The following is a 16,895-nucleotide window of genomic DNA, read 5'->3' on the forward strand; positions in this document are numbered from 1 at the left end:
TCCTGTCTCAGCCTCCCGAGTAGCTGGGACTACAGGCATGCACCACCATGCCCGGCTAATTTTTTCTACATATATTTTTTAGCTGTCCATATAATGTCTTTCTATTTTTAGTAGAGATGGGGTCTCGCTCTTGCTCAGGCTGGTCTCGAACTCCTGACCTCGAGCGATCTGCCCGCCTCGGCCTCCCAGAGTGCTAGGATTACAGGCATGAGCCACCGCTCCCGGCCAAAACAGTAATATATTTCTTTACCTTTCACATATGCTAACTTATTAGAGGAGGTTTTAAGGTTTCCAAATATTCTATAAATAATGGTTAAATACCAAAGCCTCTACTAACAGCAAATACATAACTTGTTTTATCAAACTAAGTCTTACCATACAACAAGTTCTAAGGAAAATACGTGCTTGGCATTTAACAGGCTTTAAGTAAGTGCTCATTGAAGGTTACAAATTTTCAAATTCTGAAAGTTTATGTATTTGGAGAACATCTTTCATCAGGATTACTCATTTCCTCATCATACACTAGCCAGAAATATATTTATCCCTAATAGATGTTTTCTCCTAAACTCAGGAAAAGAGATCTATTTATTGAGATTCTGAATATGTGAATCACGGTGCTTAGGCACTGAAAACAATTCTAAATGTAAATGCAATCTATTATTACAACAAAGTTAGACAAAAATCTCTGTATATATTTTTTAAATGTATATATTTTAAATATGACCAGTATTTTTTTGCCCTGAAAGAATTTACAGGCTTATTGAAGAGACTAATAATTCTACATATGAAACTGTTGACAGAGTTTATAGATCTACAAATTATTGTTTGGGTATATGGAATTCTTATTTTGTTAAGAAGTCCATGCAGTCCGAGAAATTCTAGACCCCATATGAAACTAAAAGGAGAAAATCCCTGTAACCCCAGCACTCTAGGAGGCTGAGGCAGGAGGATCGCTTGAGGCCAGGAGTTCGAGACCAGCTTGGGCAACATAGCAAGACTTCATCTCTTCAAAAAATTTAAAAATTAGCTCAGTGCAGTGGTATGCACTTGCAGTGGTGTGCCTCAGCTACTGGAAAGACAGAGGCAGGAGTACCACCCGAGACCAGGGATTTGGGGCTGCAGTGGGCTCAAATTGCACCACTGCACTCCAGCTTGGGTGACAAAGCAAGACCCTGTCTCAAAAATAAAAACAAAGAGAAAATTCCAAATTCTTGCTTAGCAGGACAGACTTTTCTTAACAGAGTCAAAACAAACAAAAAATAAATAAATAAAAGAAGAAGAGAGAGAAAAGAGACTGTAATCAAAGAAAAAGAGAAAGAGGGAGAGAAAAATCACACACAGACTTCTAGGATTTCCCCACGCTAAGAGCTGGACCTGCATAAGCTCACTTCAGCCTTCAAACTGCTCCAAGGGCTATTGTAGGCCCACAGGCTAGGACCTGAGCACTCAGAGAGAAGACAAGCAGAGACCATAGCAATGTCCAATCCAGTTCCAAACACTTGTAGGTGGAAAATAAGTTTAAGTTAAACATCAAAGGTAATCATGGAATATTACCAGTTCCAGGTCAACCGTTCTTGATTAGCAAATGTTGCCCAAAGCTTTAGACCAATGACTTCCTGAATAATATGGGTTTGTAAGAAAGAAGCAGTGAGTTCAGTGCTACATAAATCTCTCTGTGGACAGACATCTCTGCCAAAGCTATTATAGTGCCCATCTAGTTTAAATTTTTTAATAAACATTTTTATTTAGTTATAATATACATACCAAAGAGCACAAAGAAGAAAGATGTACAGCTTGGCTGGGCGCGGTGGCTCACGCCTGTAATCCTAGCACTCTGGGAGGCCAAGGCGGGTGGATCGCTCAAGGTCAGGAGTTTGAGACCAGCCTGAGCAAGAGTGAAACCCCATCTCTACTAAAAATAGAAAGAAATTATCTGGCCAACTAAAATCTATATAGAAAAAATTAGCCGGGCATGGTGGCGCATACCTGTAGTCCCAGCTACTCGAGAGGCTGAGGCAGTAGGATTGCTTAAGCCCAGGAGTCTGAGGTTGCTGTGAGCTAGGCTGACGCCATGGCACTCACTCTAGCCCGGGCAACAAAGCGACACTCTGTCTCAAAAAAAAAAAAAAAAAAAAAAAAAGATGTACAGCTTGATGAATTTTTATGAAGTGTGACCATAACTGCAATCAAGAGACTGACTATTACCAGCATATCAGAAGCCTCCATTTGCCCCCTCCCAGGCACTACTGACTTGATTTATTTTACCTATTTGGACAACAGGAAATCCTACAATATGTATTCTTTTGTATTATCTTCTTTTGCTCAGCATTGTGAAATTCATTCATTTCAGTAGAGTAGTAATTTATACATTTTTGTTACTGTATAGTATGAATATAGCAAAATTTATTTATTGATTCTTACTATTGATGGAATTTTTGCATTATTTCTAATTTGGGGGATATTTATAATAATGCTGATATAAACATTCTTGTATGTCTTTTGGTGCTCACTGTGTACACAAAGAGACATGTACTAAATTCCACTAGGAATTAATGAGTCATAGGTATATGTATGCTCAGCTTTAATAGATACTGCCAAACAATCTTCAAAAGTGATTTACACTCCCACCAGTGGTGTATAATAGTTCTAGTTGCTCTACATCCTCAACAATACTTGGTAATGTCTGTTTTGTTTTGTTTTAATTTTTGCCATTCTGGTGGATATATATTAGTATCTTCTTTGGGGTTTTAATTTACATCTCTGATAATTAATGATTTTGAGGACATTTTCATATGTTTTTTGGCCATTTGGATATCTTTCTTTGTGAAACACCTATTCAAGTCTTGTCCAGTTTTTTACTGGGTTATCTTTTTGATATTAAGTTCTTTATACATTCTGGATATGACTTCTTTCTCAGACAGAAGAAAGATATAGGAAGGATATATATTTTCCTACACTTTGGCATGCTTTTTCAAATTCATTGATGTTAGCTTTTAATGAATTCCAGCCTATCTACTTTTTTCCTACTCCAAGGTCACGAAGATATCCTACTGTGTTACTTTATCACCTCAACTTCAAATTTAAAACATATCTTGAAATATGTTTGAACTTATAGTATATAATCCCAATATAAGTAACATTTTAACAAAATTACTATCAATTGTATATTTAAATTTTCATAAGTAAATTAACTATTAAAGAACTATCATCAAAAGTTTTTAAAGATAATTTTTTAAAATAAATTTTCTTATAAGCACAGTAAGAAAAGGAGAGTGAGGGGCTAATAATGTCAGTAACAAGGTTAAAAGCATGGACTTGAGGCCAGGCAGTTAGGTTGAAATCATGGCTACCCATCTGACAAGCTGTATAACTTCACAAATTGTTTATTTTATCTGAGATTTTGTTTCTTCATTTGTAAAATGAAGATCACACATGCTGAATACTAAGCCCAACATACAACAAGTACTCAATGCCTGTTGTTGATAATGACCAAGATGTTATTATTAAGGTAATTTAGATGATCTCATGAAACTTAAATTTTTGGGACTGTGGGTAAAGTAAGCACCCAATCAAGCCTTAATACAAATGATGAGAAGGACTTGGAGAAGAACAAAGAGCTTGGTGGAAGGAGAGGTCACATGTAATCAGAAGGATTAAGAAAGGGGTGACAAATGAGAAGTTTCCCAGAGGATTTTGAGAGGCAGAGTCTATAGGGAGCTTTCAAGGTATATGGACAAAATGAACAAAGGCTTGTTGGTAGAAAAGTGTGGGGTAACTTCAGAAAACACAAGCTATGGCCAGGTGTGGTAGCCATGCCTATAATCCCAGTGCTTTGGGAGACTGAGACAAGGATCACTTGAGCCCAGGAATTTGAGGTTGCAGTAAGCTATGATGATGCCACTGTACTCTAGCCTGGGCAATAGAGACCCTCTCAGGAAGGGAGGGAGGAAGGGAGGGAGGGGAAAGAAAGAAAGGAAGGAAGGAAGGAGGGAAGGGAGGGAAAAAGAAACAGAGAAAGAAAAAGAAAGAGAGAGAGAAAGAAAAAGAGAGAGAGAGAGAAAGAAAAGGAAAGAAAGAAAGAAAGAAAAGAAAAAAGAAAAAGGGAAAAGGAAAGGAAAGGAAAGGAAAGGAAAAAAGGAAAAGGAAAGAAAAATACAGGCTACATGTAGAATAGACAAAAAAAATAAAGCTAGTGAGGTAGGTTACAACTGAATGTCAAACTGAGGAATCAACACTTAATTCAGGCAAAGAAGATTTTTCAATCCAAAGAGTGACAAAAAAATCAAGCTGACTGCATGCAATGAGTCAAATGGTTTTGGATAGGAAAGGACTAGATACTGAACTTCTATCACAGTAGTTCGGATAAAAAGATATAGAAACCTAAACAGGAGAAGCAGTGAAAGTAGAGAGTATGTTCTTATCTATGGGATGGGCTCCCTTCTGTATTGGCTAAGGGAGAAAACAAGGCTAATTGTGACTTTAAGAGTCCAAAACTGGGTAATTGAGAAAATGATGATGCCATTCATTTAAATGCAGAGATGGTGGGGAGAATCTGGTCTTGATGTTGAGTTTGGTTCTAGACATTTTTTTAAATTAGGCACTACTAGGTCAGGTGGAAATGTCCAGCTGACAGTGAGAAATACAGGTGGGGAGCCTTGGTGGGACATAGTACTAAAGTATGGATTTGACCGTCATTTACACAGAAGTATTAGAGAAATATGATCTGGAGAAGAGATTCTGAGTTTATTCCTGCTTCACACTAGCTGTGTGCTCTAACAAGACACTCAAATTCTCTGAGTTTCAACTTCTTTATATTTGATCCCCCCTTATATGGGGATCAAAAAAAATATATCATTTATACCTTCTCATAGTGTTGATGTAGACTAAGATGAGATAATATCTGAGAAAGTACCATAAAAACAGTTGTTTTGTTACCAAAAAAAAAAACAAAAACCATTAAAGTGCTTTATATGTGTCAAGCTACCCTAAAAAACTATTTTAAGAATTTATTTTCCTAAATGAAAATTATGCTATTACAGATTTCTTAAAGGTACAATTGTATGCAATCATAGATCCCAACCACAAGGTGGCAGGAGAAAGATTTAGTCAGAGCTTCTTGAGGAATCCATATAAACAAATTCTGAACGAAAAGTTCATTTTATTTATACTTATATATAATTAGACTCCAAAATAAACTCTTCTTATTCTCAGATGCAAGAAGCTCTACCCATTTATTTATCCACTGACCACAGCTATTCATCTCTAATATGGAAAATGAAAAAAAGAAAGGGAGAAAATAATACAGTGAATACTACTGCATTATAGTGAATACCTCTGTGTGCCAGAAACTACGCTCAGGATTTCTACACAATATTTCATTTAACATCAATACAATCCCATAAGGTTAAGGTATTAATAGCCCTCATTTTAAAGTGAGGAAATGGTGACTCAAGCTTTGGCAAAAGAGAAAATAAGCAATGCCAGAGTTGTACCTGCCATGAGGGGTCAGTGACATTTGCTTATTTACAAAAATTGAGCATAACCTAAAGCAAGATTGCAAAAAACAATGGGCCCAAAGTACAGGGTGGACTGTAGAGTATAAAGTCATACCCAACCTGAGAACAGAGAAAGAAAACAGAATTTTTAAATAACAACAACAAAAAAAAAAATGTAAGCAATCAGTTTGTAATGACTCAAAAGAAAGTATGCAGCTTGGGTGATCCCAAAAGATTGTCCCATCCAGGCAGCTAAAGAACAACTGACGTTCCTACCTTTGAGGAGATCAGGAGTTACAGAGTCCCTGCCACAAGGTAGAGAGGTAACAGATTTGAGCATAAATGATAGCTTATGAATGATCCTGTGCCCTCTGGCCCTCTAGCCAATACCACATGACTGCACAGCTGGCCTCCCTGATACTAAAGTTTCCCCGGAGGCTAAAGATGCTATAAGAGCACTGCAAGAATGAAGAGAATAGACTAATTATTATAGTTAATTATATCCCTGGGAAAATCAAGCACTGGTGAGACATCAAAACCTAGAGAAACTGAGGAAGTTTATATAGAGAGAAATACACATATGTGTTTGTAGATAAATAGAATTTTCTCTAACATGAGATGTACCAAACTAGCTTCCTCAGGAGGGTAGAGCTTGGTGTAAGGAGGAACACCTATGCTGTTTTCAACATTTTACAACAAGCACATATATTATTTTAATATTTTTAAAGTGGTGATTAAAAATATTACCACTAATATTTTTGCTAATGGTTAGTTTCTGCAAAATAAACAGAAGCCAGGAAGTTTTTATTATAGATCAGATTAGAGATGATAAGAGTTCTGGAATAGTATTCATTCATCCATGATGACTAAAGGAAAAACTTCCCTATGGAAAGAAAATATGAAACATACCTGAATTCCTACACTATGTCACAAACAGCTGTCCACAAAGACTGCATCGTGGCCATCTTCACTCACAGAAGAGAATAAAGGTCAAAGTTTCCCCAGTGCACTTCCTGCCTGCTCTACTGAGACTAGATAGCGTGAAATACAAGCACCACTTGGGGTTTCTCGCTGCCACTTTTACCCTGTTTCCTACACTCCACCTGCTTTTCTGTACTTGTTCTTTGTATGTTTCTCATGTTTCTTCTTTGCTTCCTTCTACATATTTGTCCTTTTTGACAACTCTAAACATTTTGTTATTTTCTAAGCCTATATTCTGAATTCCAAATTCCTAATTCCTGTTATAAAAAGAGCAAAGGCTATGGGGTCAAAAGACTAGAGATTGAATAGTGATCCCATCATTACTAGCTGTGTGAATTTAAATAAGTCACTTAACCTCTTTAAGCCTTGGTTTCCTCATATGTTAAATGGGGTCAGGTCAAAGGACATACAATAAGAAAACATGCAAAAGAACTTTATAAAGGTAAATGTTACACAAACATTATTTTATTACTCTACTCTGAGTAAAAGGATGCTATGACAACTTCTGTGCTCGCTCCTGTCTACTCTCAAAGCTATTCTTCGGAGAAGCTGAAGCTTTCTAAAATGGATTCCATTCAAAGCACTTTATTTTGGTTATTTATAATATTAACTACACACACCCTCCAGCTATCTTAGAATTTTTTTTTTTTTTTTAGTTTCATCTAAGCTTTACTTGCTAGTGGCTATTACCAATACAAAATGATGATGCTATTCAAGTCACTGAGAAAGTCTTCACCCTCTGATTTTTGGTTCTTCAGGGTGCTTGCTTGCATGGATAGTTATTGCATTTGGTGTGTGTGTGGAGGGATGATCACTGGAGATTTCTATTTGGCCATCTTGCTCTGCCCTCTCCTTGCTGTCTTAGAATTCTTATTGATTACTCTGCTTATAAAAATATTTTCTCCATATATGGTATAATAATAACACTGCACACTTATGAACTAGGCTGCTGTTCTAACCTATATATATATACACACACACACACGGATACATATGGATATGTGTGTGTGTATGGTCATATAGTTACATATATAGTTTATATATATAGACACACACACATATATATATTCCTTTAATCCTGACATCAGTTCTAGAAAGTGTAACTTATTAATATTATCTCCAGTTTATAATTGAGGCACAAAGAGGTTAAATGATTTGGCCAAATCAAAAAAGGTTGTAGCCAGGATTCTAACCCAAACAGCCCCAGCAGCCAAAAGCTTGTACTTTTAGCCACTCTTGTATACTATTTCTCACGAAAACTAAATGAGTTAAGAAGGACACCAACCATAGCTGTAAAGTTGGGGCCATGAATTTTTTCCAGAGTTTCCTTGAGTTGATCCACTTCTGCTCGATACTCATCCAGCTGACATTCTAATTTTTCTCTACGTAGTCGTTCATACTCCAGCTGGCTCTGCAGTTCTTTGATGGTCCTGTCAAAAAAGTTTTTTTTCAGTCAATCTCCAACATCAACTAACAATTATTTGGCAGTACTGGAAAGCATCCATGCATTATATTTAAGGCAAATAAAACACAGAAAACATTTATTCAACAAATATATACTGGGGGTCTACTATGAACCAGCACCAATCTAGGCACTGGGGATATGACAGTGAACAAAAGACCAAAATCTGCCCTCCTGGACCTTACTTTAGATGTAGAGGAAGACAGATAGTAAAGAAAATAAATAAATAAAATATATGACATGTTGGATATGTGCTAAGGAGAAAAAAATAAAACAAGAAAGAATAATATAAAATGTTGTGGAGGAAGGAGTTAATATAGTGGCTAGGGAAGAGCAGGGGGCTGCTGAGCAAAGTCCTGAAGGAAATAAGATAACCATGTAGACATCAGGGGAAGAACATTCCAGACAGGGAACAAGTACAAAGGCCCTAAGAAAGAAGTATGCTTGCTGAAGTACAAGAAAACCAAAGGCCAATGTGCTGGAGTAGTTTAAAAGGGAAAGTATTGTATGTCAGAGAGGTAAACGAGAGTCAGAACAATTAGGGCCTTACATTCACAGTAAGGACTTTGGCTTTACTCTGAGTGCAATGGGAAGCTATTGGAGGGTTTGAGTAGAGAAATGGCATGATCTGACTTAAGTTTTAATATGATTACTCTGAATCCTGTGTTGCAAATAGACTACCGGGTAGCGGGGTGGGAGATGAGGCAGGGAGAGGAAGCTGGCTGATCTATTAGGACGATGTTACAATAATCCAGACAAGAGATGTGACGTGAACCAGGGTTTGTTGTTGTTGTTGTTTCTGCCTTATGAAAAAGGTAAGAGGAACAGAATTCCCAAGGCATGCTGGGTTAAGTGTCAGGTCCCAAAGAGGTCAATCTAAGAGTATGTAGTAATAGTTCTGATACAGAAGTCAATGGAGTTAAGATTAGGGCTAAGGAAGAAGAATGTCAACCGTGGAAGCCTAGAAGTTCAGCGAATGAGAAGGAAAAATCATCCCCAGGACAGAGTACTACAACTATATTTTATTGTATAGTGAGTTTGATCTAAAAGATAACAATAAAATCAAAAGGACAACTTTCAAACCAATACCTGTCCGGTTTTTCCTTACAACAATATCTAAGATCAGGAGTTTGCACCCAAAGAGTACATGTCTTAAGATGTACTTAACATAAAGTGGAAAACAAATGCTAGAGAAGAATTAAAGCTCACTCAGGGTACAATTTAGAAAAAACACTGCAAGTCTCAGCTGATGTAAAACATCATTCTGGCACAAAGGCTAAAAACAATCTTCAAAAAAAAACTTACGTTCAAAAATCATTTACATCAATAATATAGCCATTCCACACTGACAGACTATTCTGTGACCATTAGAGTAAAAATTAAAATTGTAACAATCTTAACTGGGGTTAGAGTCATAGACTCAGGTTCAAATCCTGGCGCTCCCCAACCACTACTACTTCCTCTGTGACTTTACAAAAGTTACTTAACTTCTGTAAGTCTTAGTTTCCTAATCTGTCTAGTAAGATAATAACTCATTTAGTTGTGAAGATTGCAGGAGATAATGTCTATAAAGGGGTTTATCTAGTGCCTGCTCAGAAGTAATAAAAATAGCATTAGTGGTAGTACAGTAACCTGCTTTAGAAGAAAAACAAAGAAAACCAAAATTTAAAAGTCATTACTAGGAAACAACTGTTCCACTGACTGTGAAGTACTTTTCCAGACTATAAGGGATCTAAGAACTTTTAGTCAGGCTCTCAGGCCAAGGCTAACACTAAAAATAGTCTATATCTCGAAACACTTTAAGCAATGTAAAGACAGTGGACAGCTTCTCACATGATGTGATTTGTGAGATACCAAGAAGGCCCTTGATTAAAAAAAGAAAGAAAGGAATTGGTCTGCCATAGCTTCCCTAGTGTCTAAAATCACATTAAGAGGTACTGTATTTTGGCCTAAGGTTTTGCTTTCTGTTTAAATTCCCAAGTGCCCATCCATGGAAGGATAACACGTTAATCCTTATCTAAGGTTTAAATGTTACTCTGAATACATTTACCAGACCTCTTAATGAGACTAGATTCAAAAGTGGGTGGAGGAAAGGGAAACAGGAGGTTCTGAGAGTATGAGGGAAACAACCAAAGGAAAGGGTAAGGAAAGCAGAGAACGAGAAAGGGAATCCATGTGTGGTTCTCTTTACAGACCTATGTTTGATTAAACTAGACATCTCCTCTCTTTTGTCTCTCTTTGTTCCTTGTCCATTCTAGAAAGCAGATAGACAAAGTAGAGAGGCAGTGGGAGGAAAGAAGCACGAGGCATCCTTTATTCCAGCAGCCATTAATTATAATAGTCCCTTGGTATCTGTGGGGGATTGGTTCCAGGACCCACCTCCCCACCCCAATACCAAAATGGATACAGAGAGCCAACTAAATTCAAGTGGTACCCAATGTCCAGAGAGCCAATTTAGGGTGCAGGAAGTGCAAGTGATGACAGCAATGCATGCACCTCCTCACAGCCTCTGGATGCAAGCATTCTCTGATGGGTACTATAGTCAGTGAACACAAGACTGAGTCTCAAGGCCGGGCGCAGTGGCTCACGCCTGTAATCCTAGCACTCTGGGAGGCCAAGGCAGGTGGATCGCTCCAGGTCAGGAGTTCGAGACCAGCCTGAGCAAGAGCGAGACCCCGTCTCTACTAAAAATAGAAATTATCTGGCCAACTGAAATATATATAGAAAAAATTAGCCGGGCATGGTGGTGCATGTCTGTAGTCCCAGCTGCTCGGGAGGCTAAGGCAGTAGGATCACTTAAGCCCAGGAGTTTGAGGTTGCTGTGAGCTAGGCTGACGCCACGGCATGCTAGCTCTGGCAACAGAGTGAGACTCTGTCTCAAAAAAAAAAGACTGAGTCTCAGATTCATGAGTGGGCAGTCCAACCTGATATGAACATTTAAAGACTGTGTTACCTGTACTGGTTGAAAAGTAGCTGTGGTCTCAAAAAAAAAAAAAAAAAAAACTTACTTCCTTATAGAGTATCAGTTTTGCAAGATGAAAAGAGTCCTGGCGATTGGTTGCAAAACAATGTTACTTAACACTACTAAACTGTACACTTAAAAACGGTTAAGAGGGTAAATTTTATGTTACGTGTATTTGACCACAATGTTTTAAAAAATCTTAACTCCTCAACTGGGGCTTAGGAGGGAAACAGAATGAAACCTAACACCCTTTGGCAGGATGAAAGAACAAGCTACTGATCAACAAACCCTTATATGGCTTTTAGAGAGGTAACTAAAAACAAATCATTTAAAAAACATTACTTTTCAGACTCGAGCTGTTCTTTCTTTTGCTTTAGATCTTCTTCTGTGATCCCTCCCAAGTGTTTATAGTTGCTTTCAGCAATTCCCAGGAGGTGTCTCAATTCTACAATTTTCTTATAAGCTCTCACTGTAAGACAGAGTTGAATACGAAACTAGTTTAGACATATAATAGCTCATGTGCTCACAGGGTAATGGTCCTCTTGAGCATATTCTTCCTTCAGAGCCAGTGTCTGTGTTTTGGTGGGGGGAGGCTAGAGGGAAGGTGGCATATACAGAGAAGGATAAGTATCAGTAACAGAATATTAGAATGAGCAAGGAATAAAATACCTAAATGGAGGATTTTTACCCTGCTACTGGAGCATGTATCAGATTATTATGAATGTTAATGCTACAAACAAGAAGTTTTAAAGAAAACTGGCAGTATTTTAGGACCAGTGGTGTATTACAGGATTGTGCATTATCTATTATATGTAAGAAAATTAGAAAAACGGAAATATGCTTAAAGTAAACTAGAACTAATCTGGCCCCAAGTTTTGTGATTAGTCACTTGTAATATCTATGCAAGAGGATACTGTGAGAAGGAAGTGTGTTGAGAAATATTTTGAGCTATTCTCCAACTATCAAAACTGTAATTTTCCATCTGGTAGAGCAGTGGTTCTTTACCTGGGATGATTTTTTTTCCCCCAAAGGTCATTTGCCAACATCTAGAGACCTTTTTGCCTGTCACAATTTGAGAGTGGGGAGAGAAAGGGAGGCTACTACTGGCATCTAGTGGGTAAAGGCTCAGGATACTGCTAAGCACCTTACAATGCACAGGAGAACTCCCCTCAACAAAAATAATTACCTGGTACATGTAATGGAATCCAGCTTATACTCCCCTAATTCTATTAAAATTTTTTAAAAAGAGAAAGAAAGAATAAGTCAATTACCAAAGACTGTTTACTTTCTCTCCACTTTCCAATCATTACCACAGGTCAGCTATGCTGACCATTCTTTTTTTGGAATGGAATCTACCAATTATTTTCTTAAAAAAAAATAAATAGTTACCAGGCTCAAAATGTCAAGAGTATAAAAGTTGAGAAACTACTTTACAGGACCAGTTTAGCAAATCATAGCCTCTTCTTCCTAACACTTACCACTCTGATTTATCTACCAATAGGGTTAGAGCGGCAAGATCCAAACTGCGTACACCAGAATCAACTGGGGTGCTTTTTAAAAAGGTACATGCTGAACCCCACTCCAGACCTACAAATTCAGGTATCTGTACGTAATAAAAGCTCCTCAGACAATTCTGAAGGGCAGACAGGTTTGGGAACCACCATAACTGCTACCAAGCAAGAAGATAGGATTAAGGGAAAAAAATCAGAGAAGATTGAAAAGATTTAGCTTGTATAATAATTTCTTTGATATTTGAAATGCTATTTTTTGAAAGCTCTGTTCTATGGGGTCCTCGGAGATAAGAGCTAGGATTAACTGGAATTAGCCCCAGGAAGAGAGATTTCAACTCAACAAAGCAGAAACTTTCCAACAAAAACAGTAAGAACTATGATGCATTTATGGAGTGCCTATGCTGTGCAAGGCACCTTATACATTTTAATCCTCACAGGAACTCTGTCAAAAGATGGAAATGACCCTTCTGGGCAATAGTAAGTGCCTTATTGCTGAAGGTGACTGAGTGGAGGCTAGAGGACATGTGACAGGAATGTTGAGCCAGCAGTCAAACCTCAAACGGTTATAGGGTTCTGTAAAGCCATGGGCCTAAACATAATTCACTAAAAAATGCTCTGAATTGAGGCTTGATTCCAGGAAGTCTGGAATGACAAGAAATCCAACCAGTCCCCTGCAGGTGCTCTGGCAAAACCTAGTATCCCAAGAAGGGACCATCTAGTTCTTTAGGTTTTGCCCTGGATTACAATTAAGTAGGGACAATAAAATAACATATGATTTCATATATAGTAGTATCCCTTCACTAACTGCCAGCACCCCCAGCGAGCCAGACTCGCTGCATGGCAAGGGTGCTGAGAGCTCATTTGTAAAAAGCACACTACGGTAGGAAAACTGTTATAGCCATGTTCTTGGTCTTTCCTGAGACATCTTCCTGAAATCTCTTGATTCCCTGACAATGATCCCCTCACAAATATCTCTCACTCGAATAAGGATGGGGGTAATGGGGTAATGAGGAGTGATACTAAATAAGGGTGGGGCTTCTTTGTGGGGTGATAGAAATGACATAAAATTAATTGTGGTAATGGCTGCATAAATCTGTGAATATACTAGAAACCATTACATGATGCATCTTAAATGAGTAAATTTAATGATATTATATCTCAATAAAGCTGTTTAAAATAAAACTGTCAGAAAATTCTAAACAGATCTGAGCCTTCCACATCTGCTCCTGTACAATTCTAATTTAGTATCCTTGACAAATTGAAATTACATCAGGAATTTCATCCAACCTTACATTGGTAGCTATGTCTTTTCCTACCTGATTCAAAACCTACCTGAAATGTTATGCTCTTTTCCACTCCCCAGTCTATTATCCCCCCAATAGCTAGATGATAGTGTTTTTAAACATGAATCAGATCACATCATTCCCCACCCTAAACTCTACCAATGGCTTTCTATTAATATTTAAAATAAAATTTAAATCTAAAATCCTTATAAAGCTCTGTATGATCTGATTGGGCCTCTGCTTGCCTCTCCAACCTTATCTGTCACCACTTCCTTAGTAATTCTACCCTAGCCACACTGATCATGCCCAATTTCACCTCATGGCCTTTACATACACTGTTCTCTCGGCTTGAAATGTTCTTCCAAGATCTTTATATGGCTCACTTTCATTATTCAGGGCTTTCCTCAAATGCCACCTCCTCAGAGGCCTGACAGGTATCTATAGCACCACCTTACTTTATTTTCTATATATCTATTTTTCTCATCAACTATTTATGACCTCCTCAGAGGCCTAACAGTTATCTATAGCACCACCTTACTTTATTTTCTATATATCTATTTTCTCATCAACTATTTATGACCTCCTCAGAGGCCTAACAGTTATCTACAGCACCACCTTACTTTATTTTCTATATATCTATTTTCTTTTTTTTTTTTTTTTTTTTTTTTTGTTGAGACAGAGTCTCACTTTGTTGCCCAGGCTAGAGTGAGTGCCGTGGCGTCAGCTTAGCTCACAGCAACCTCAAACTCCTGGGCTTAAGCGATCCTACTGCCTCAGCCTCCCGAGTAGCTGGGACTACAGGCATGCGCCACTATGCCCGGCTAATTTTTTCTATATAGATTTTTAGGTGTCCATATAATGTCTTTCTATTTTTAGTAGAGACGGGGTCTCGCTCAGGCTGGTCTCGAACTCCTGACCTTGAGTAATCCACCCGCCTCGGCCTCCCAGAGTGCTAGGATTACAGGCGTGAGCCACCGCGCCCGGCCTATATATCTATTTTCTTATCAATTATTTATCACCATCCCACCTGACCACCACCACAACCAGAATATAAGGTGCTTTGTATTGTTCGCTGTTTCTCCAATAACTACACATGTATTTGGCATACAGTAGACAATAAATATTTGTTGCTATCACTATCTGTAAAAATTATCTGCCAACCAACCATGAAAATCCTTGAGATGTCTCTTTCCCTATTTCCTATAATCCATTTAAGCATTTTTTTTCTCTTATATAACTTTTCCCCTCTTGAGGACACAGACCATTTCTTATACATCTTTATATGTTAAAAAAAACCTAGTATAAAAATGTGTATTAGTTCTGATTCCCAAAAAGTATCAAATTATTTTGCTTTGTTGACAGTAATTATCTTAAGAATAATTTCCAATTTTGTAGTAAAAGGTGGTTATGGTATTTCTGAAAGGATAAATTGCAACAGAGGTAGCAAACTTACTTCGAGCATCTGTTTTATCCGACTCACTCAGACATAAATCATCCTTTGCATCAGTGCTTCCCTCGACACCGTGTCTTACAAAAAATTTCATATCATTTTCATCAATTTCATTCTCATCATCTGTATCATATTTCTGTAGACCCTCTAATAGTTTCACTGCTGCCAAATGGGCAAACCTATAGAAAAGAATCAATAACTAACCAGATCCACAACCTTCTTCAAATTGAAACTGTAGCTTGCACTAACTTAGGGAATTACACTCTGTATATTCTGCCACCGACCCATCCCACCAGTCAAGAATCAAACTGTACCTGAAGGTCAGTGACAATTTGAAATATATTCAGCTATGCGGGAAACTCAAAACAGTTACTGGATATTAAGGACAAATATTCATATTAAAGACTGATTCCATAATTTTTATCAGTAAAAATCTAGGAATGAAGTTTCAATATCAAAAGAATATTTGGTGTGCTTCCAAACAGAGTTGCACAAATGCATAGAAAACCCAAAACCACCCTACCTGATCACCTATAGTTACTGCCTTTTGTTGGCCTAATTTAGATTGTAGGGTTCATTCTGGTTCCAGTGTTAGGGCTAACTATAGTTCTAGCCCCCTCAATCATCCTTGCTCAACCCAAAGCTTTTGGCATGGCTTTGAAATTTAATGGAAAAATAATGACCTTTCCACTCATGTGTTCTATTCTCTCTGCTCTTTCCCGCATCTTTACAAAGCTTCCAGTAATATACTCTTGGTTTTGGAGTTGTTTGATTGCATGCAATTTGCATATTTTTCCACAACTTTGCTGATTAGAATTTTTAATACTTTCTCTTAGTACATTCAGAATTACTCACTAAACATAAAAACCTCAAATCCTATTTTCCCATACTTATGTAACCACATACACACATACATATATCCTTACCTTTCACCAGGTACCACAAATCATTAAAGATATAGTAATAAACACATGTAGGAAGTTATAAGGTTTATAGAATTCATTATCTCCACTACTAGGTTGTAATTTAACAGCTTTCTTTATTGAGTAATTGCTTTATGCCAGATTCAAGGTCATCTCTATAATAACACTACACTCATACCTAGCTTTTAGGTGCATGAAAAAAAAATGTGAACCAGAAATTATGGATTAGTCTAGATACACTCATGGTACTCAATCACCTATGTGATATCAGTGCAAAAATGGACAAATGGATCAGCAGACAAAATAGAGAGGTCAGGAATAAGCCCATACATATATGGACAAGTGGTTTTGACAAAGGCAATGGAGAAAGGATAGTCTTTTCAACAAATAGTGTTAGAACAATTGGATATCCATAAGCAAAAAAAAAAAAAAAAAAAACTTGGATACATACCTCAGACCACATATAAAAAATTAACTCGAAATGGATCATGTACCTCAATGTAAAATCAAAAACTATACAACTGCTAGAAGAAAACACAGGAGAAAATCTTTGTGGCTTTACGTTAATCAAAAATTTCTTAGCTATGAGTCCAAAAGTACAATCAATAAAAGAACAAATTAGTAAAAACTTTTGCTCTTCAAAGACATTGCTAAGAGAATGAAAAAACAAGACACAACTGGGAGAACATCACTGCAAAGCAGCCCAGAAGTTTGAGGGTACAGTGAGCTATGATCAGGTCACTGCACTCCAGGCTTGACAGTAAAGCGAGATCATGTCTCTAAACTAATTCAATAAATAAATAAAGCCTTTAAAACTCAACATCAAGA

General features: G+C 37.4%; 1 protein-coding gene across 1 annotated transcript in view; it reads right to left on the reverse strand.

Annotated features, from left to right (window-relative positions):
• Window positions 1–7,771: 7,771 nt before the first annotated feature.
• The window catches only part of ANKRD42 (ankyrin repeat domain 42), a 40,894-nt gene continuing 31,770 nt past the window's right edge, over window positions 7,772–16,895 (reverse strand). The window contains exons 10-11 of the mRNA XM_069469151.1: window positions 15,148–15,323; window positions 7,772–7,906 (exon numbers count right to left, since the gene is read on the reverse strand). Coding sequence (XP_069325252.1) covers window positions 7,848–7,906; window positions 15,148–15,323 — 235 coding nt within the window. The 3' untranslated portion in view covers window positions 7,772–7,847. The remainder of the gene's footprint in view (window positions 7,907–15,147; window positions 15,324–16,895) is intronic.

The sequence above is a fragment of the Eulemur rufifrons genome, chromosome 6 (assembly GCF_041146395.1).
Source record: "Eulemur rufifrons isolate Redbay chromosome 6, OSU_ERuf_1, whole genome shotgun sequence".
NCBI classification, from domain to species: Eukaryota; Metazoa; Chordata; class Mammalia; order Primates; family Lemuridae; genus Eulemur; species Eulemur rufifrons.